The 20807-nt window shown below is 36.9% G+C and overlaps 4 protein-coding genes across 6 annotated transcripts; 1 reads left to right on the forward strand and 3 right to left on the reverse strand.

Moving 5' to 3' along the window:
* Positions 1 to 8: 8 nt before the first annotated feature.
* LOC9323154 (LEAF RUST 10 DISEASE-RESISTANCE LOCUS RECEPTOR-LIKE PROTEIN KINASE-like 2.8) lies at positions 9 to 1775 on the reverse strand. Of its 3 annotated transcripts, XM_002888514.2 has the most exons (5): positions 985 to 1775; positions 643 to 732; positions 511 to 534; positions 371 to 397; positions 9 to 250 (listed from the first exon to the last, which is right to left on the reverse strand). In XM_002888514.2, the coding sequence occupies exons 1-5, from the start codon at positions 1682 to 1684 to the stop codon at positions 132 to 134; spliced, it is 960 nt and encodes a 319-aa protein (XP_002888560.1). In that variant the 5' UTR covers positions 1685 to 1775; the 3' UTR covers positions 9 to 131. The 3 variants fall into 3 exon arrangements, with proteins under 3 accessions (XP_002888560.1, XP_020865829.1, XP_020865830.1); XM_021010170.1 differs by lacking the exon at positions 511 to 534; XM_021010171.1 differs by lacking the exon at positions 371 to 397 and having other exon boundaries at positions 193 to 250; positions 450 to 534.
* A 9532-nt stretch (positions 1776 to 11307) lies between these two features.
* LOC9324624 (ABC transporter G family member 39) lies at positions 11308 to 18037 on the forward strand. The gene is made up of 20 exons (XM_002887043.2): positions 11308 to 11823; positions 11901 to 12021; positions 12494 to 12582; positions 12698 to 12782; positions 12852 to 13142; positions 13225 to 13315; positions 13391 to 14291; positions 14394 to 14554; positions 14712 to 14815; positions 14896 to 15061; positions 15156 to 15218; positions 15303 to 15421; positions 15515 to 15847; positions 15948 to 16238; positions 16318 to 16401; positions 16476 to 16609; positions 16687 to 16914; positions 16998 to 17169; positions 17279 to 17533; positions 17617 to 18037. Exons 1-20 carry the CDS (start codon positions 11429 to 11431, stop codon positions 17884 to 17886), a joined length of 4353 nt encoding a protein of 1450 aa, XP_002887089.1. The 5' UTR covers positions 11308 to 11428; the 3' UTR covers positions 17887 to 18037.
* Positions 18038 to 18646: 609 nt separating this feature from the next.
* Positions 18647 to 20318, reverse strand: LOC9323155 (lupeol synthase 5). Its single transcript, XM_021010172.1, has 5 exons — positions 20197 to 20318; positions 19315 to 20114; positions 19142 to 19222; positions 18958 to 19041; positions 18647 to 18786 (listed from the first exon to the last, which is right to left on the reverse strand). Exons 2-5 carry the CDS (start codon positions 19396 to 19398, stop codon positions 18664 to 18666), a joined length of 372 nt encoding a protein of 123 aa, XP_020865831.1. The 5' UTR covers positions 19399 to 20114; positions 20197 to 20318; the 3' UTR covers positions 18647 to 18663.
* On the reverse strand, positions 19581 to 20286 carry LOC110224206 (lupeol synthase 5-like). The gene is made up of 4 exons (XM_021010060.1): positions 20197 to 20286; positions 20016 to 20114; positions 19880 to 19936; positions 19581 to 19775 (listed from the first exon to the last, which is right to left on the reverse strand). Exons 1-4 carry the CDS (start codon positions 20284 to 20286, stop codon positions 19581 to 19583), a joined length of 441 nt encoding a protein of 146 aa, XP_020865719.1.
* Positions 20319 to 20807: the final 489 nt, after the last annotated feature.

The raw sequence follows: 20807 nt of genomic DNA on the forward strand, positions 1-20807 counted from the left end.
TCATACTCTAGAGAAAATATACTATAAAGTTATGCCTGTAAATGATATTTGCATGCATAACAAATAGAGAACATGTATCAGTATACAAGAACACAATTCAAAAGTTGCTACTAATTCCGTGCTTTGATAGGTCATGTGGGATTTTGCACAACAGGTTCAGGAGGGACTTCAAGAGCATCTGATGTTTTTTTCTTTCTCAAAATCTTGGCTCGACAACATCGGCAAAGAAACACCAAGGAAACAATAACACCTAATAGTAAAAACCAATGTAGAAAAACAGAGAAAATGTTTGGTTAGTTACTTTGTAGTAAAATATATTAATCTAAGAAGATAAAAATATTTTTGAATAATCCCTAGGCAGAAAACTAACCTATGAGAATCAAGATCAATACACCACCTGTATAGCCAATAGATAAGTAAAATTTGTCAGCAAAGAACCAAAAACTAACCTATGAGAATCAAGATTAAGGAACAATTAACTCAGAGAGGAAAGGTTTATGCAATAAGCACCTATTATCCATCCAACAAAAGATTCTGCATCAATCAAATGGCACCAAAAAGAAAGTCAGTTAGAGCTGAATACTGAAACGAAATCTTGAAACTAAAGAGCTTCTGTAAATGATCCAATGAAAGAAATCTTACTGCCAGAACTGCATGATAGGCTATACGGGTCTTTACAATAGCAGATGAACGTACTTGAGGTCTGATTATATCCACAAGAACCCTCAGAATCTACATACATTGAACAATCCAAATATATAACAGAAAAATAGGGTGTGGCACAAGCAAAATAAAAATAAAAAACAGTAAGGGAAAGAGACTAATGCTAAAGTTAAGCTTATCTATTGTCTCACCTTTTCACTTGAGCTCACTAGTAAGTAATTTATGTCTAAAAGTGTGAAAAATAAACAAGAGCAAGATTTTGGTTGCTGATGATAGTAAAGAAGAGGACTAGGAAACGGAAATGATGCATATGAAACTTACCACTTGGTGGACGACATCCTGGTGTTAAGTTTTCGGTGAAGCCATGACATCTTCCAAGAGAGGATAAACATTCCTGACATGTATTCTCATTGATCACCACCTTCACCTCAAATCCTTTTCTTAAAACACTTTCCAAATTGGTCACATTCAACTCTTTCTCTTTTGTATCGAAACTCGTAGGAACCTTCACGGTGAAACTCGAACGGCAGCTCTCAGGATGTTTTTCAGGGTTTTCAGACACTGCGATGGGACCTATCCCAGGACATGTATAGCTAGAAAGGTTAGGAAGCAAAGAGGAGCATTGGTAGAATATGGTGACGCTCTTATAGGTCGGTGGAAGCTCGAAAGTTTCCGGAGGCAAGGTTGTGTTGGTGAATACAGAGGAGCAAAAAGAACCTAGAAGGTCTTGTTTGGTAAGTGTAAGAGTGTTAGATATTTGATCTATATGGAGAACAGAGTATTTTTGGTTTGAGATGAATAGAGAGGTGATGTTGTTTTTGTTGCAGTGAAGCTCCAGCGATGGATGACCGCAATCTTTGTGACGATTCCCTCCCGAGAAGGGAAAACCAGCGGTGATGTTTCCACACTGAAACAAAGTCTCACACCAGCCAAGTCCTTGTTTACTTGAATCACAAGGAAGAGGGTGAAATAAAGAGAGGAGGAAGAATCTGACTAGACAAGAAGTGGGAAGATGGTACATGATTTGTTTGGTTTGTGTTGAGAAGATGCAGGGGAAATGAATTAGTGAGATACAGAGAGGGAAAGAGAGACAAGCAGCCTCAGGACCATGTCAAGTGGGGAGAGTGGGTGGACCATGTCAAGTTTAATTTTGAAATTTCTTTGTTTTTCTCTCCAAGTTAAATATTTTGAAATGTCTCTCTAAGCACTGAAAATTATATTTATGTACGGTTCTACCACGTAGTTGATGAGGTCTCAGCATTGTTCGAACTGGATATGATTATGGGAACACAATTTTTCCTTGCAGTGAAGTGAAAGCATAAGGAAGTGAAAAATATCTTCTAAACACATCCCAGAGAACGTGTGGCATGGAAACACAAAATTCAAATCTTCGATATATATGACATTTTTTTTTTTTATATGACATATTTGTGGCATAGTAATGACTAATGATTAGTTCTCCAAATATAATAGCTCGCTCCAATAACTAGGAAATGTTGGTATCGGATTAAGCACAAATCGAGCCCAATGAAAACCCATTAAGTGTCGAAGATATAAAAAAAAAGCCTAGGAGATGAGGTACATAGTACATACGACGTAAATGTTAAGCCCATGAAACACGAAGATGAGTCATCCATATCACTCCAGTGACCTCGACACATTCTAATTGCTGAATCAAAACGGTCAAATTTTTAATTTAATGAGATATTTAACAAGTTAAGGCATTTTGATTTGAGCATTTAATTAATGACTAAGACAGAACCACTGCTTAAACTGATAGTAACTTTTTTTATCCACATTTTCTCGAGAAATCATTAGCAGAACTTCATTTTCCTTTGTATTTCAGCTCGAGTATCTTCAACAAAAAGTCATAATCAGAACTATTAATGATTATGGTTGGGGAAACGATCAGAACGTGATCCATAGGGGCTCTATATTCTTTCTTAACATGCCTTAGAGATATGGCGACCTTATATATATACCGTGCAATGAAAGTTTTCAGGTTTTTACATGTTCGGGACAAATTTGGAGATTATGGATCATTCTGGAGTAAAATAGAGAAGTTATGCTGCAAGAGCAATTCGGAGACGAAAATTGGTGTAAGTGTCGATCGACACCACCCCTGGTATCGGTCGACACCAATTCGTGACGGCAATTCGATTTCACGTCTTTTTTAAGTTATGAAGATTTGCAGAGAGTGCCCAAAAGTTTTCCCTATTTTCAAAGAAGTCCATGAACGTTTTTAAGAACATATATATATATATATATATATATATATGTTTTAGAGACATCTCTCATATTCTCATTCTATTGTATTTTTGAAGCTTGAACCCTTTGGGAGATAATTGGAGAGAGCTCCTCCAAAGAAGATTTCTTAAACTCTTTTACTTCTTCTCTTGATTTCTTAATGTAATTCTATTCAATCATGTTGTTTGTTTCATTCTCCATATCTAAGTAGTTTGCTTGTTAGGTTTAGGGATTCTCATTAGAGATTTAGATGAATTAATAAGTTGATTACCTGTTAGGATTAATCTTTAGAGTTCTTCACCTTAGGTTGTTCTTAATGATAGTTTTAGAGTAGCTAACTAGAACTTGATCATAGGATAATAGGTAGATTCGAGAGGTCATCTATTACTGGTACTATCTTAGGTGGGCAAAGATTTCTAGATTCATACGAGAGGTGGTCTAGGAATATTTGTGAACATATCAAACCTGTTTTTAATGCTAGTCTAGATCTAGGAGTTCGCATTCGAGAGGGTGGAATTACCTAATATTAGACTTGTTAGTCAACGCATTCGAGAGGGTGGTTGGCTATACATTAGTGTTTTGAGTTCTAGAACGGTTCGATAATAATCCTAATTAATTTGCTAGATTTACTATTAGTTTATTTCCTGAAAAATATCTAAGCCTAACGTTTTCCTCATCTGTTTTAAAACACAAATTTAATTGCTTTCTTTGATTTTTAATATTTATATTTTCTGTTTAGCTTAATTCAAAACCTGTTAGTCTATTGTGTGAACACGAGAGCTTTGTGGAATTCGACTCTAAAGTGCTACACACGATCTCTTATTTGAGAGAGTAGTCTTAGGTCTAATTTAACTCACATCAAATTTGGCGCCGTTGCCGAAGTTCTCTTTTTTTCACCATTAAATTAGGTGTAGAATTTAGACTAAACTTTTCTTTATTTCGCTACTCACGTGTTTTTATTTCTTTGGTTTCTTGTGTTTCAGAGACCTTAAGAATTTAATCACACTAAACAAATGGACGATTTCGACGAGAGTGTCGACCGACACCACCTGGGTGTCGATCGAGACCACACGGGAAACAGGCCAATGACGTTTGCTGATTACAACAGACCTGATCTCTTCTACTCCAATCGATCGGCGATCAGACCACCTACAGTTGCAAGAGATGATTTTAAGCTCAAACCATGGTATTACGATCTCGTTTCTAGGAACCGGTTCGAAGGTCAAATTGGAGAATTGCCTTTTGATCACATCGAGACATTCGAAGACATGGTTTCAAGCATCAAAGCAGAAGGTGTTCCAGCTGACTACTTACTCTGCAATCTCTTTCCACACTCTCTTGGAGAAAGAGGAATTAGCTGGCTTAGACAATCGAGACCAGGATTTCTAACTACTTGGCAGGAAGTAAATGACGCATTCTTAATCCATTTTTATGATGAATCACTGTCTGAAGAAGTGTGATTGCAGATTTCTTCATTTTCTCAAGGTTCCACAGAGTATTTTAAGGCAGCTTGGTTAAGATTCGGATCATATCAGAGGAATTGTCCGCATCATGGGTTCACTGAAATTCGTCTACTTGGAATCTTCTTCAAGGACATTGATTATCGTTACCAAGTCATACTCGATGCAGCAAGCAGTGGAAATTTCACCACAAGGATACCCAGCGAAGCAACAAATCTAATTGAGAATTCCGCTTCCAGCAATGACATCAGAGGCATTGATAACGAGAGAAGATAACAAGCCGCAAAAATTGACTCCAAGCAAGTGGAACAGTCCAAGATCCAATCTGTCAGCACTTCATGCCAAAACATCCAGCTTTTCACCCACAACGCCACCCCAACTCCACCATCTACCAGCAGGATCGAAGCTATGTTCGAGGCAATCTACAGTAAAATAAGTAACGCTCAAATTGAAATGGATGCCAGGATTTCAGCTTTGGATAGTAAGGTTAACAACATGATTACTGCGCTCAACCATACGACTTCACTAGAAGAAGACGTTTGTGCAGTTCAGTTGAGGAGTGGACTTCAGCAAAAGGTCTCAGAGACGCCCCTCATGACTGCTTGTCATGTTGTTTTGATGGAAAGCAAAGCTGATCTCGTGGACGTTACGGAGGGCGAAGCTGATTTTGTGGTTGCAAAGGCAGTGTCGACCGACACCAGTTCAGAAATTCGAGAAATCAAGCTGTGACAAAGCAAAATCGACCTGGTTCGACACTAATTTACAGGATGACTAGACACACAGTCTCAGTGTCGAGTGACACCACCTGGGTGTCGATCAACACTCCTCCAAAACAAAATCAGAAATCGACGTTTGATAGAGCAGAATCGAGCGTGCTCGACACCAGAGAGTCGATGCGAGACATTAGTGTCGAGCGACACTCACCTAGTGTCGATCGACACTGGACGCGGACTGCACCATTCAGACTTGAGTTTCCACCTGTTGCTGAACAAGTCTACACGCCTCAAGTTCCTTGTCCAATACCTCGACGGTCTAAGCAAGAGATCCATGAGGAATGCTATAAGGGTATCATGGATAAGATTATACCTAAGTTACCTTCGGTTGATATAGAGAAGTTATCATCACCGCTTCAAAGTGTTATTATACTGTATGAAGCTCCACAGAAGCAGAAGGACAACAAGAAGACAGTGATAACAGGTCAGTGCCATGATTCAGAGTAGGATTCCAGAGAAGCTACCCAATCCAGGAAGCTTTGTACTCGATTGCTACATATCTACAGGACGATTGGCTCGCTCTCTTTGTGATCGTGGCTCTTGCATAAACTTGATGCCCCATTCTGTTGCTGTACGACTTGGGATGACTGCTTACAGACCTACCAAGATCACTCTTCTCTTAGCTGATCGATCAAAGAGAATCCCTGAAGGTGTCTTAGAAGATGTTCCAGTGCAAATTGGAGAATGCTTGATTCCAACCGACTTCGTGGTTTTGGAATATGAAGAAGAACCTCCAGATCCTCTTATTCTAGGGAGATCTTTCCTAGCTACTGCTGGTGCTCAGATTGACGTGAAACAAGGCCGAATATCTCTACATGAGTGTGACATGGTTAGGACTTTTGATATGGACAAGCTGAGGAAGCCACCCACCATCGATGGTCAAGCGTTTTCTGTAGAGACCTCCATAGATATTACTGCTGGGTATGTCAAGGAGTTGAGTTCTATTGAGCAAGTAAATATGCAAGCTTCTAAGCTTGAGGATTGGAGTGGTGACCATCTCTTCAGGACTAGGCTCCAGGATGAGGTATAAAGCAGTGATAAGTTGCTGCAGATTGCTGAGCCGCGTTGCATAAACACTGCAGAAATCCGAGCTGTCGACATAGTGTCGATCGACACCACCAGGGTGGCAGTCGACACTAGACTCGACGAGATGGACCTTTGTCGACCACACCATCTCGCAGTCGACACAAAGTGTCGACACACTGCATTGGTGTCGATCGACACCATCTGTGTCGGTCGACACCATCTGTGTCGGTCGACACCCCACACGGGCAGAACCAGCGTTTCCCAATAAAGATGCTTTCCGCGCTGGAATCACTGCTATAAGTCCATGAACTGTTTTCACGTCAACAACTGTACCTCTTCCACTCCATCCTCCTCCTAACCAACTATGGTACTCATGTTCTCCACCTAAACCTCTTGATTTCATCAATAAGGCCTTAAATTTTTCAAAGACTGTTTCACGGTTAAGCAAGCCACGAGTTTCTCGTCAAGTGCTATTCGTTCTTTTGATGATTGTGCAGGAAAAAGGAGTATTCCACCTATACCTGAGTCTCACCCTGCTGATGTTCCTCACTTACTTGGTCGTCCTTACACACCAACTGCTTATACATCACCATGGATGATGAGACGTTTTGCTCGGAAGCATTTACTGCCACCATCTGATCCATCTAACATCTGTGCTTAGACATAGTCAAGCTAATGACTGAAAATAAGCGCTTAGTGGGAGGCAACACTTGTATGATTTCATTTTTCTTTTATTTTTTCTATATTTTTCGTTTTTCTTTTTATTTTATTTTTGCCAACTTCGAGTTTGAATGTCACTGGAGACAATGTCGTTTAAGTCTGGGGGAGGCAGTTGCTAATTTCGTTTTTCTTTTTGATTTTTATTCTTATTTTTCTTTTTATTTTGAGTCATTTTATTGAGTCAAATTTTTGTTTGAAATTATGATCTTTTTCTCTAGATTATTACCTGGTTAGTTTAATGCTGTAGATTCAATTCAATCCGACTAATGGAAAATTCAGAGAATTAATCGATAGACCAGAGGACATCCACATTTCCAACACAATCCGCTAAAGCCTGAGCAAAGTTCATGATCTTCACCTCGTCAATATGGTTAGTATTCGTAGACGTGCATACCTGATAAATGAGACAAATGTGGAAAAAGAATGGTATTCCTCTCCCTTATTCGAAAAAATAAAAATAATAATAAAAAAAAAATGGAGATGATTTTTTTTTGGAGTAAAGAGATAGGAAAATTTTCCGTGATCTCATTATTTTACTTCAAGATGAATGATCACACGAAGGTTGGAAGCGAGGTTAAGAACAGTTCCGATGATACCATTATTCGCCTACACCTTTGAAGTTAAAAAAAAATGGTTTGAAAAAAAGAATAAGTCTGGGGAGAGAAAGCGTATCTAAGTGTGTAAAATGGTTGATTTATCATGGTATAGTACGGGAATGAGTCTAGAAGGTTCTTGAGTACTGATTTTATTGATGAGATTTATGCGATGAGGGCTATAGGATATAGTTGTGGAATTTGGTTTGGAATTTGGAATGTTGAAAATGCTTGCGGAGAATTACATGGTAATTAGGATTTGATGCGATCTGGATTTGGTTTGAATAATCAAGGTAATAGGTTAGAGAAATTGGGAGTTTCTGTGTTTTCAAACTTCTTCCACGGGTTCAGTTTTTGTGTTTTGGTTGAGGGCAAGCAAAAGTTAAGTCTGGAGGAGTTGATATATCATGGATTTTACCGTTTTTAGCCATAATATATGCATTGTTTTTAGAGTCTTTTTGTTGTTTCTAGAGTCTTTTTGAGTCTTTTCAGGTTTTTACACGTTTGGGACCAGTGGCGGATCCAGAAATTAATTTTATCCGGTGCAAAAATATTAAATAAAAAAAATCCTAATTTTATTTAGGAAAAACAAAGTAACAAACCTTCTAAATCAGTTAAAGCATTTAATTATCATTTTTAAGTTAACGAAAGTGATTTAATGTTGCTTTATAAATGAAATATGGGCTTGTTAACAAAAAAAAATTAGAAACTGATTGGGTTTTTTTTTTTATGTATTTGTATGTTATTTACTTATAGTTTTAATATTATATAACAAAAATTGTGTGTATAAATAGAAAACAGAGTACTGAGGGGCATTAAAAATTGTTTTAACAGGGGCATAATTAAAAACTCTTGTAAAATAACAATAACTTTAAAAAATTTACCCGTGGCAAGTGCCCCTCCCCATCATCACGTACGTCCGCTCCTGTTTGGGACCAATTTGGAGATTATGGATCATTCTGGAGTAAAACAGAGAAGTTATGCTGCAAGAGCAATTTGGAGACGAAAATTGGTGTAAGTGTCGATCGAAACCACCCCTGGTGTCGGTCAACACCAATTCGTGACGGCAATTCGATTTCACGTCTTTTTAAAGTTTTGAAGTTTTGCAGAAAGTGCCCAAAAGTTTTCCCTATTTTCAAAGAAGTCCATGCACGTTTTAAAGAACATATATATAGATTTTTAGGGTTTTGTTTTAGAGACATCTCTCATATTCTCATTCTATTGTATTTTTGGAGCTTGAACCCTTTGGGAAATTGGAGAGAGCTCCTCCAGAGAAGATTTCTTAAACTCTTTTACTTCTTCTCTTGATTTCTTAATGCAATTCTATTCAATCATGTTGTTTGTTTCATTCTCCATGCTGAGTAGTTTGCTTGTTAGGTTTAGGGATTCTCATTAGGGATTTAGATGAATTAGTAAATTGATTACCTATTAATATTAATCTTTAGAGTTCTTCACCTTAGGTTGTTCTTAATGCTAGGTCTAGAGTAGCTAACTAGAACTTGATCATAGGATAATAGGTAGATTCGAGAAGTCTTCTATTACTGGAACTATCTTAGGTGGGCAGAGATTTCTAGATTCATACGAGAGGTGGTCTAGAAATATTTGTGAACATATCAAACCTGTTTTTAATGTTAGTCTAGATCTAGGAGTTCGCATTCGAGAGAGTAGAATTACCTGATATTAGACTTGTTAGTCAACGCATTCGAGAGGGTGGTTGGCTATACATTAGTGTTTTGAGTTCTAGAACGGTTCGATAATAATCTTAATTAATTTTCTAGATTTACTATTAGTTTATTTCCTGAGAAATTCCTAAGCCTAACGTTTTCCTCATCTATTTTAAAACGTTAATTTAATTGCTTTCTTTTATTTTTAATATTTATATTTTTTGTTTAGCTTAATTCAAAATATGTTAGTTTATTGAGTGAACACGAGAGCTTTGTGGAATTCGACCCTAAAGTGCTACACACGATCTCTTATTCGAGAGAGTAGTCTTAGGTCTAATTTGATGTGAGTCAAATCTGATGAATGTGCATGGTTTTAACGTACGAAATGATGTTACCGTTTCCATATATATAAATGTCCAAAATTATGATACTCTACCCACTCAAGAAGATGTTAATTAAATAGGGAAACAAAATAAAAGTACTTCTTTCAATTTGATCCAAAAAAACAAAAGTACTTGGTGTAACACTCCAATTTTTAGAATATTGTGGTGTATTCCGCGCGGCCTAAAAGACTTGATTAAGCTATCTATGACATGAAAGTTCATTAATATTTTCGGTCTAATGTCCTTTCAGAACTCCATAATTAAATGTTTTTGAGATTATGCAATTTCATGATAAATGACCTACCGCAAAATGATTTCCGGTAATTTTTATGATCATTAAACAAGTATTTCGTAATAATGCGCCGACCGTCGGATGCCCATGAACCGGAAAAGGGAGTGGGAACCAGACGGTAGCAGTCGAGGCGTTACAAACTTACACTTCATCATATAGGTGCCACTATGCATGTGCATGTGTGTTTTAAAATAAATTAAAAGAGATAAAAAATCGGATAATTCGATAATAATATAAATACACAACTAAAATCACTAATTTCTTGCGGTGATTTGGTTTAGTATAAATGATTTCTTTAAAAATTAAGGTTGTGACTTGTGAGTTTTTCAAAGTTGTTCGATGAGTTTAGTGTAGAACAACACGATTAAGAAATAGGGAAAATGATAGCTAGTTATAGTATATGGTACGATATGGTCACAAATGCAAAATAATTTCAATATCAACAACTACATCAACGATTGTATTTGTATAGTGACATGCACCAACTAACATGCTTCATGTTTGCAACATCATACCCATATTTTTTTTTTAGTTTTGTTCCAGTGTATCGTACGTTGGAATTCGTAACCATCGGTTTGAATCCAGACCTACCTACCCAAACTTGACACAAAAGAAGAATTTTTTTTTTTTTTTTTTAGATTGATAAAATAAATAAAGAGAAATATATAAATAAATCATTTTATTTAACATTTATTTATGTGGATGATTCAAATCTATTAATTATATAATGAACAATTATAATTTTTTTTGCTACATTGAAAATATATTTCGTCATTTGTTAATTACAGTCAATAGTGAGTGGAACTCATAACTAAAATTAGTTTCTTTTATCAATAATTTTTATTGTAGAATAACACAGTTAAGAAAGGGCAATTCTCTAAGAAATACTAGTAATGATTCACAAATAATAATAGAAAAATACTTGATCAAAGTTAAGAAAAAGAAGTGATAGGAACCAAGTTGTCGTGCATGCACATGGCTGTTCGGCTGCAACTTTTCTTAAATGCTTTGAGTTCGATTATTGGTAGTACTAAGTACTATTAATGATTATGGTTATGATGACACTCATCATTACTGTTGTATTTATGGATCGCATGGGAGTAACCAAATGCTTTAAAATAGTCATGTGGTGAAAACCCCTTCCGTCGTGGGCTACGCCGCTACGGTATCTACTGATTTTACATTTTATCTAAATCGATAATTTTATGTTTAACTGTTATCACAACTTTTTGATCAAGTTAAAAAAATATCACGTAACTAATTGGTAGGCAAAAGTATTTTGAGTTTTGACAACCTTAGGCAAAATACAAAAAAATAAACCTTTGATCTATACGATGTCAACAAAATACCACGGTTATGTTTAGTGAACTCACATATCCTCTCGACTATATCAGCTGCATTTAAACAACCGTCGAATTTTTTTTCTTATTAAAATTTGTAATATTGTTGACATAATTTTGTTTTTCTTATATACATTAAAAATTTATTCTATTGTCAAATCTACGTTTACTCATTATTCAAAAGATTTTAACCCACCTATAAATTAATGGCGGACGCATATATATCGGCATCCTTCTTCGTAATTCAAACAAGACGACTCGTTGGCAATGGCCACAATGTTAGGACGAGATGAGAATCCGGTAGGAACAATGAGCGGGAGAGTGAGTTTGGCCTCAACCAGTCACAGGAGTTTGGTCGGAGCTTCCAAAAGTTTCAGAGACGTGTTTGTCTCTGAGGCGGACGAGGTTTTTGGGAGGAGCGAACGGCGGGAGGAAGATGACGTGGAGCTCCGGTGGGCGGCGATTGAGCGATTGCCTACGTTTGATCGGCTACGTAAAGGGATGTTGCCACAAACGTCGGTTAACGGGAACATTAAGCTGGAGGAGGTTGACTTTATGAATCTTGCACCTAAGGAGAAGAAACAACTTATGGAAATGATTTTGAGTTTCGTTGAAGAAGACAATGAAAAGTTTCTACGTGGATTGAGAGAAAGAACAGACAGGTATTTAATCCTTTATTTTTAGACAAACCCTTTATTTTTATTTTGTAGTGTGAAATTTTGAAGTTTTTCGAAAACAGAGTGGGAATCGAAGTTCCGAAAATCGAAGTAAGGTATGAGAACATTTCAGTCGAAGGAGATGTGCGTAGTGCAAGTAGAGCTCTTCCTACTCTCTTCAACGTTACCTTGAATACTATGGAGGTTTAAATTTTTTCTTCTTTTTTTCTTTTGTTTGTGTGTGTGTGTTGTATTTTTTTTGGTAACTTTGTCTTGTTAGACGCCACCGAGTAAATAAGATCTAAGTTACAGAAATGAGAAAGAAAATTAAACCTAACCTTAATTATAGATTTTCCGGTCAAGGAATTTTTACAAATTTATAAGTTTCTAATTTAAATTTTTTTGACCAATAGTAGATTTAGTACTTTATAAATGTATAAACTTTCAATAGCAATATAATTTTTTTGGGATGTAGTCTTGTCGGTCCAAATTATATATCTTTAAAGTTTATGAATGATATGATGGGGTTAACTTTCAGATAATAAATCCATTTCTTTTATTATTTTTTTTTGTAGTTGTTGTTTTTGATTTTGAAGCATTTCAAGAATTTATTTATAATAAAAAATAATGAAGCTTTACTTAAATGTCTTTCTGTTATTTCATTATTTGTATATAGAGCATTCTTGGATTCTTTCATCTTCTCCCTTCTAAAAAGAGGAAGATAGAGATACTTAAAGATATCAGTGGCATTGTCAAACCATCTAGGTAATTAAAACGAATGCGCGCAACGGTCTTTGCTATATTATATCTCGATATGGAAACTTTTAGATGAAAGGAGAATACATTTGAGTTGAGTTACATTGTTGTTGAACATTTCCAGGATGACTTTATTACTTGGTCCACCAAGTTCAGGGAAAACAACTTTGTTACAAGCTTTGGCTGGGAAGCTCGATGACACCCTCCAGGTTTGTTTTCTACTAGAGTAACAATCCCGATTCTTATAATTCATTATATGACCCGGAATTGGCAAACAGATGTCGGGGAGGATAACATATTGCGGTCATGAGTTTCGCGAGTTTGTACCTCAAAAGACGTGTGCATACATCAGTCAACATGACCTTCACTTTGGAGAAATGACGGTTAGAGAGACACTGGATTTTTCGGGACGATGTCTAGGTGTTGGGACTCGGTACCAGTTGATGGCTGAGCTTTCAAGGAGGGAGAAAGAAGAGGGGATAAAACCAGACCCTAAAATTGATGCATTCATGAAATCCATTGCTATATCAGGGCAAGAAACTAGTTTGGTTACAGATTATGTACTTAAGGTACAACATTTGTGCGTCTGTCTTTTTCTAAAAGTGAAAGATCAATATTTTGAGCTTATTTCTTGTTACTGCCACTTGACAGATACTTGGTCTAGACATTTGTGCTGACATACTTGTTGGAGACGTAATGAGAAGAGGTATTTCTGGTGGACAGAAGAAGCGTCTAACAACAGGTAAAACTTTGAGTATTATATATCTTCCCTTTGATATACCGATGATATATTATGACTCTTATCTTCAATGAGCAGGAGAGATGTTGGTAGGACCGGCGAGAGCTCTTTTCATGGATGAAATATCAACAGGATTGGATAGTTCCACAACATTTCAAATTTGCAAGTTCATGAGGCAATTAGTTCATATATCAGATGTCACGATGATTATTTCGCTTCTACAACCGGCACCAGAGACATTTGAGCTTTTCGACAACATTATCCTGCTCTCTGAGGGCCAAATTGTCTACCAAGGCCCACGAGACAACGTTCTTGAGTTCTTTGAGTACTTTGGTTTCCAATGTCCTGAAAGGAAAGGGGTTGCAGATTTTCTTCAAGAAGTTACGTCTAAGAAGGACCAAGAACAGTATTGGAACAAGAGAGAACAACCTTATACCTATGTGTCCGTAAGTGATTTTTCAAGCGGCTTTAATACTTTTCACACCGGGCAACAACTTACTTCAGAATTTAGGGTTCCATATGAAAAAGCTAAAACCCATTCTGCTGCACTAGTCACACAAAAGTATGGTATATCAAATTGGGAGCTGTTCAAAGCATGCTTTGATAGGGAATGGTTGCTTATGAAACGTAACTCCTTTGTGTATGTTTTCAAGACCGTCCAGATAACCATCATGTCTTTGATTGCCATGACGGTCTATTTTAGGACAGAAATGCATGTTGGCACCGTGCGAGATGGTCAAAAGTTTTATGGTGCTATGTTTTTCAGCTTGATCAATGTAATGTTTAATGGACTAGCTGAACTAGCATTCACAGTGATGAGGCTCCCTGTTTTCTACAAACAGAGGGACTTCTTGTTCTATCCTCCATGGGCTTTCGCTTTACCAGCGTGGCTTTTGAAGATTCCGTTATCTCTTATCGAATCTGGAATATGGATCGGTCTTACATATTATACTATCGGTTTTGCTCCTTCCGCTGCAAGGTACATTTTCTTTCTTCTAGCCCTCATGTAGAACTTTTCTTAATATTCTTTCGTTTTCATTCTCTTGAGTGTTGAACTAACTAAACTTGTGCCAATATATAGGTTTTTCCGGCAGTTGCTGGCATACTTCTGTGTGAATCAGATGGCCCTTTCCTTGTTTAGATTCCTTGGAGCAATTGGAAGAACAGAAGTAATTTCTAACTCAATTGGGACCTTCACATTGCTGATTGTATTTACTCTTGGAGGCTTCATTATTGCTAAAGGTAAAGCAGATGATCCCTTGTGACACAAGTACAAAATAAAACACTATACATAGGTTTTAGCAGATAGTACAACATTTGAGTAGATACAGTGGACATATAAAATCTGTTGGAGCTACAGAATCAACATTTGCTATATTTTATATTTCTTGCTTCACAGATGACATTCAGCCGTGGATGACTTGGGCCTATTATATGTCCCCTATGATGTATGGACAGACTGCTATTGTTATGAATGAATTTCTCGATGAGCGATGGAGTAGTGTAAGATTTCACCACGTCCTTCTCTTGTTGACTATTCTTTTTAAATTGTAATGCGAAATCTGTTATGCTATATGGTGCAGCCCAACTATGATACCAGCATCAACGCGAAAACAGTTGGAGAAGTCTTGCTTAAGAGCCGGGGCTTCTTTACGGAGCCATACTGGTTTTGGATCTGTATCGTGGCATTACTTGGGTTTTCTTTGTTGTTTAATCTCTTTTACATACTAGCCTTGATGTATTTGAACCGTAAGTGCTCGTATTTCTACTTCTCCTGCTATTCTAGACTTTGGAAGAGAGTGATTTTCTAGTTGACAAAGTTTTGAAAAAAATATTTCTTCAGCTCTTGGTAACTCTAAAGCCGCAGTTGTGGAAGAAGGTAAAGAGAAACAGAAAGCAACAGAAGGTGATCTTTGACATTTTTAATCTTCAGCTATCTTTTCTTTTCTTTATGTGTCTTGTTTCTTCTGACTATGCTGAGAGATTGCAGGTTCTGTACTGGAACTAAATAGTTCTTCAGGTCATGGGACAAAGAGAGGAATGGTTTTACCTTTTCAACCACTTTCTCTTGCATTCAAAAATGTAAACTACTATGTGGATATGCCTACAGTAAGTAACTACGTCTCATACTATAGTCAGACTTCACTAATTATGTTACAAATGCGCCTTAAGTTTCATTCGTTGTACCTTAAAATATTTCAGGAAATGAAGGCGCAAGGAGTTGAAAGCGATCGTCTTCAATTACTAAGAGATGTTGGTGGAGCTTTCAGGCCAGGAATATTGACAGCATTGGTCGGTGTTAGTGGTGCAGGTAAGACAACCTTAATGGATGTCTTGGCTGGTAGGAAAACAGGAGGCTACGTCGAAGGGAGTATAAGCATATCTGGTTACCCAAAGAACCAAGAAACATTTGCTCGAGTCAGTGGTTACTGTGAACAAAATGATATCCACTCTCCACATGTTACCGTTTATGAATCTCTTATCTATTCAGCTTGGCTTCGTCTTTCCGCCGATATAGATGCTAAAACAAGAGAGGTAAGTATATTATTATGCAAAAAAATTCACTGTTTTCTCATAATCGTTTGCAAGACTTAATACACAAGTAAACTCGTTTGCTTATTTCTGTGATTGATAGATGTTTGTTGAAGAAGTAATGGAGTTGGTGGAGCTCAAACCTCTTAGAAACTCTATAGTTGGTCTTCCTGGGGTAAATGGTCTTTCTACAGAACAGAGGAAAAGGCTTACTATTGCAGTTGAGTTGGTAGCAAACCCATCAATAATCTTCATGGATGAGCCAACATCTGGTCTGGATGCAAGAGCTGCCGCTATTGTTATGCGCACTGTTAGGAATACCGTTGATACAGGGAGGACTGTTGTTTGTACAATTCACCAGCCTAGCATCGACATTTTTGAATCCTTCGATGAGGTTTGCTTCCGAAAAATCACATTTTTGGTCCCAAAACAGAATTAAAGAAAACTTAACAAGTCATCTTTAACTAATGTAGCTTTTGTTGATGAAACGTGGAGGCCAAGTTATATATGCTGGAAGTCTTGGGCATCAATCTCAGAAACTTGTTGAATACTTTGAGGTGAATTATCTGCTTTTTCATCTCTTGGTCATATATATCCATGGAAGTAACTATATCTAGAACGCTACTTGCAGGCTGTTGAAGGGGTTCCAAAGATCAAAGACGGATACAATCCTGCGACGTGGATGCTTGACGTCACTACTCCTTCAATAGAATCACAAATGAGCTTGGACTTTGCACAAATATTCGCCAACTCCTCTCTTTATCAGTATGTTTAAGACAAATTCTAATACTAAAACAGAGTGTTGCTCTGTCTTTTTGATCCGAACTTGATGTTCTTTTTAGGAGAAATCAAGAACTCATAACAGAGCTCAGTACTCCACCACCGGGATCAAAGGATGTCTACTTCCGAAACAAGTACGCGCAATCGTTTTCTACTCAAACCAAAGCTTGCTTCTGGAAACAGTATTGGTCATATTGGAGACATCCTCAGTACAATGCCATTCGGTTTCTCATGACAGTGGTCATTGGTGTCTTGTTTGGTCTAATTTTCTGGCAAATAGGAACAAAAATGTAAGCCATTTCTCTTTTCTTTATTCCATTATTTAACCATCATTTTATAAAAACGTGACTAACACATCTAATAACCAAAACAGAGAGAACGAACAAGACTTGAATAATTTCTTTGGAGCCATGTATGCTGCTGTATTGTTCCTCGGTGCCACCAACGCTGCAACAGTTCAACCCGCAATTGCCATTGAGCGAACCGTGTTTTACCGCGAAAAAGCCGCTGGAATGTACTCTGCCATTCCCTATGCAATTTCTCAGGTTACAACCATTTTAATAAAAAATTTTACTTGTTATATAATTTTTTTCCTAATATATGGTTAAGCCACAATCAGAACTCAAACCAAAAATGAATCTAAAAACGGTGCAGGTAGTAGTGGAAATCATGTACAACACGATACAAACCGGAGTTTACACGCTAATCCTATACTCAATGATTGGATGTGACTGGACTGTGGCCAAATTCTTGTGGTTCTACTACTACATGTTAACAAGCTTCATCTACTTTACGCTATACGGTATGATGCTTATGGCCTTGACACCAAACTATCAGATTGCCGGAATCTGCATGTCCTTCTTCCTCAGTCTTTGGAATCTCTTCTCCGGTTTCCTCATTCCAAGACCGGTAAATTAAGCAACTGACATTCTATAATATCAACAAAAGTGTTTAAGAGCTTAACTTTAAATTTTGTTTGGATTAAAATGCAGCAAATACCAATATGGTGGAGATGGTACTACTGGGCAACACCTGTGGCTTGGACATTGTATGGACTCATCACATCTCAAGTAGGAGACAAGGATTCAATGGTGCACATCAGTGGAATCGGAGACATAGATCTGAAAACGTTGCTCAAAGAAGGGTTTGGGTTTGAACATGACTTCTTACCAGTTGTAGCGGTTGTTCACATCGCTTGGATCCTGCTCTTTCTCTTTGTCTTCGCATATGGTATCAAGTTTCTGAACTTCCAAAGAAGGTGAAGAACCTTAATAGAAAGAGTTTAAATCTTTATAGAATAGTGTTGAAAGTTTATGAATTCATTTAAAATTTCTTTGGAATGCTCTTTTTTTTATTTTTTAAATTCTTTTGTCATTTGGTTAGTAATAAAACCAGCCTAAGTTATTATAAAATTATGAACTTCAATATGATTTTTTCCAAAATTAGTCCACTTGATATATTCTATATTCCCTAGTGATTATCGTTGGAATGATATTTGTGTATTTTTAGACTCATCCTCAAATCAAGAAAAAGTGTCTTTATTTTAAAGAAAACATCACTATTGGCAAATTGTGCTCATCCAATTACTGCAGAGCATAGAACTCTTGGTTTGAGATGATCATAGAGGTGATGTTATTGTTGCGGTGAAGCTCCAGAAATGGATGACCGCAAACTTTGGGACGATTCCAACCCGAGAAAGGGGAATTAACCAGCGGTGGGCATTCTCACACTGGAACATAGCCTCATAACAACCATGTTCATTTTTTTTTACTTGAAGCACAGACAAAAAATAATGAAGAGATAGTACATGAACATGGTCGGTCCACTGCAGAGCCAACATTATTTATACGCATCTAAAACGCAATTAAAATATCTAATACAATATTACAACATATTTTTCATTTTGGAATTGTCCATTGAGAAAGATGGGGATCGAACCCTTTTGGTGATCGAGAACCTGGCAAGATGGAAGACCACCGGCCTACATGTCATTATTTTTGTGCGTTTTTGTGTTTTAAACTTAATGTATGAAGGAAGAGCTATTGATCTGCACGATATACGAATGCAGCTTTCCGGTATTCTGCAAGTGCCCATAATGGGAAGATGTCATTGTATGTAGCATAATGTATCATGCATGTCTTCATGGATGCACCTAATAGTTCCTACACACACATAAAATAATGCGAGTATAAGATCAGAATATATATACACATCTTTTGCTAAAGCAAGAGCAAAATACGGATCAACTTGACCAACGGTCTCGTTTGCAATCACCATAGTTTCAAACAAGAACATATTGAATGTTCTTATCAAAGAAGGTGTCTGAAAATTACCTGTTGAGGAAAATCCCCTTTTTCTAGTTGCGAAGTGATGATCAATTTTGCAGCACGATGAAGAGGTGTAATATCTCTCTTGGACTGTGGTATACATATAAGCAGAAGAAACAAAATGGTAGGTGTCAAGACAACTTTCTTGTACTTGGAAAAAATACAAATGTAAGATTTAAAATGTTTGAACCTGTCCAGCATGAATCAGACCTAACATAGCCCACGCGGTTTGCACTAGGTTTGATCTATTCCCCTCTAATGGTATGTATCTCTGCATATAGACCATATTATAAGGATTAACACTTTTTCAAAATTTTAGGTAAAATCTATATACTAGGATTTCGTGCTGATTAATAAAAATACCTGCTCAGGGCATGACAAATAGCTTTCACCCCAGCCCCCATCATCATTTTGAATCTTAAGCAGGAAATCTACACCGTTTCGCATAGATAGACAATTGTTGTATGTCTTACCAATCGCTGCTAGGCCGCTAAGAGCAAACCATGTGGCATAAGTGAAAAAAATACCCCAGCTTCCGTACCTATACCATTACTCAAAAACAAAAATGATTTTGTTAGAGTTCTAAGGAACCATATTCATCAAAAATGTCTTAACCATATTAAATTAGCCTACCATGAACCATCTGGCATTTGTTTGCTTTCTATGAATTGCGCTGCTTTCTCAATCGATTTAATGATCTCTTTTTTCCTGTGATTCGGATGTAGTTGTTTGAATATAACCAAAGCTTGTATAACAGCTGAGGTACATTCGGTATATTCACGCTCGGTCATAGCATTAGCAAAAAAATCCGTGGGATTCATCAACTGCAACACCAATTACAAAGGTTATACTTCAGATTTTCTTTAAGAATATTGTTTTAGCTTAACTTCGCGATAAGAAAATTGTTGTTATTTGTTTTAGCTCTTACTTCCAACCATTTATAGGCGCGGACAGGTTCCCATGCAGTAAAACCTCCATTTTCACTCTACATTACATGAAATCACGAATATTATTTAGAGGCATAGTACTTTCAACAATTTTAGGTTTATATATAAAAAACTCACCTGTAGAGATAGCATGAGATTAACAGAATCATATAGTTGTTCCAGATTGATTTTCTTGCCAATGACATCAGGTGGCATCGTGGAAAGCAACATGCAACACTACAAGAACAAAGAAATAAAAATTTAGTTGAGGCAGAAATCTTGTGAAAACTTTAGCCAACTTGTTAACTAATTTGATTACCTTAGCAGCTTCAGCTGTACAATCTGAAACTTGCCAACCTTGATCTTGATCAGAAAGAGTCCATCCGCCTTTGGAAATGTGGCGATACATGCTCTTGAAGTCACCTGAAGGGTTTTCTCTAATCTACAAAGTTGTTTGATTTAGAAACATTTATTTGTTCCATAGAGCAAATTCAAGATACAAGACTATACTAATTAACAAGGATATCAAACCTGTGATTTCTTCAGAGCCGGTCCGGAGGGCAAGCAAGTGAAGCCATCGCTTAGGGTCTCACATTATAAAATATTTTTTTTGGGAGAATTTTTTTTTTTACATTAACAAAAAGGCCTAAATTTTTAGTTATGCGTAGGGTATCAAAGAAAAATTTGAAACTTTGGACCGGCCCTGGATTTCTTTATGTAATCGTGTGCTCTCCTGAGCACGTCATAGGTTTCATCGCATGGATCACTTGCAAGTAAAGCCTGAACTGCAAACCCCGTCACCCAAAGTTGACTTCCAAAGCACTGCAAAAATTTGGAATGTTTAAGAACTTTTCTCGACTAAAGTATGTAAGATACTCACATTAATTGGTTAGGTGTGAAAGTAACTAGTGCCTTATATAGTTAGCTTTT

Source organism: Arabidopsis lyrata (assembly GCF_000004255.2).
Source record: "Arabidopsis lyrata subsp. lyrata unplaced genomic scaffold ARALYscaffold_2, whole genome shotgun sequence".
NCBI classification, from domain to species: Eukaryota; Viridiplantae; Streptophyta; class Magnoliopsida; order Brassicales; family Brassicaceae; genus Arabidopsis; species Arabidopsis lyrata.

What these genes read in the sequence shown, in the direction of transcription:
- LOC9323154 (XM_002888514.2), bottom strand. Translation starts at nt 1,684, where the DNA reads ATGTACCATCTTCCCACTTCTTGTCTAGTCAGATTCTTCCTCCTCTCT. An exon ending in AGGATGTCGTCCACCAAGTG is followed by an intron (nt 733 to 984) that starts GTAAGTTTCATA and finishes CAATGTATGTAG; the next exon opens with ATTCTGAGGGTTCTTGTGGA. An exon ending in CCTATCATGCAGTTCTGGCA is followed by an intron (nt 535 to 642) that starts GTAAGATTTCTT and finishes TGATTGATGCAG; the next exon opens with AATCTTTTGTTGGATGGATA.
- LOC9324624 (XM_002887043.2), top strand. Translation starts at nt 11,429, where the DNA reads ATGGCCACAATGTTAGGACGAGATGAGAATCCGGTAGGAACAATGAGC. An exon ending in TTGAGAGAAAGAACAGACAG is followed by an intron (nt 11,824 to 11,900) that starts GTATTTAATCCT and finishes TTTCGAAAACAG; the next exon opens with AGTGGGAATCGAAGTTCCGA. An exon ending in TTACCTTGAATACTATGGAG is followed by an intron (nt 12,022 to 12,493) that starts GTTTAAATTTTT and finishes ATTTGTATATAG; the next exon opens with AGCATTCTTGGATTCTTTCA.
- LOC9323155 (XM_021010172.1), bottom strand. Translation starts at nt 19,398, where the DNA reads ATGCGAAACGGTGTAGATTTCCTGCTTAAGATTCAAAATGATGATGGG. An exon ending in ATTTGTCATGCCCTGAGCAG is followed by an intron (nt 19,223 to 19,314) that starts GTATTTTTATTA and finishes GTCTATATGCAG; the next exon opens with AGATACATACCATTAGAGGG. An exon ending in AAGGGGATTTTCCTCAACAG is followed by an intron (nt 18,787 to 18,957) that starts GTAATTTTCAGA and finishes ATGTGTGTGTAG; the next exon opens with GAACTATTAGGTGCATCCAT.
- LOC110224206 (XM_021010060.1), bottom strand. Translation starts at nt 20,286, where the DNA reads ATGTATCGCCACATTTCCAAAGGCGGATGGACTCTTTCTGATCAAGAT. An exon ending in GTACAGCTGAAGCTGCTAAG is followed by an intron (nt 20,115 to 20,196) that starts GTAATCAAATTA and finishes TTGTTCTTGTAG; the next exon opens with TGTTGCATGTTGCTTTCCAC. An exon ending in GCGCCTATAAATGGTTGGAA is followed by an intron (nt 19,776 to 19,879) that starts GTAAGAGCTAAA and finishes TTGGTGTTGCAG; the next exon opens with TTGATGAATCCCACGGATTT.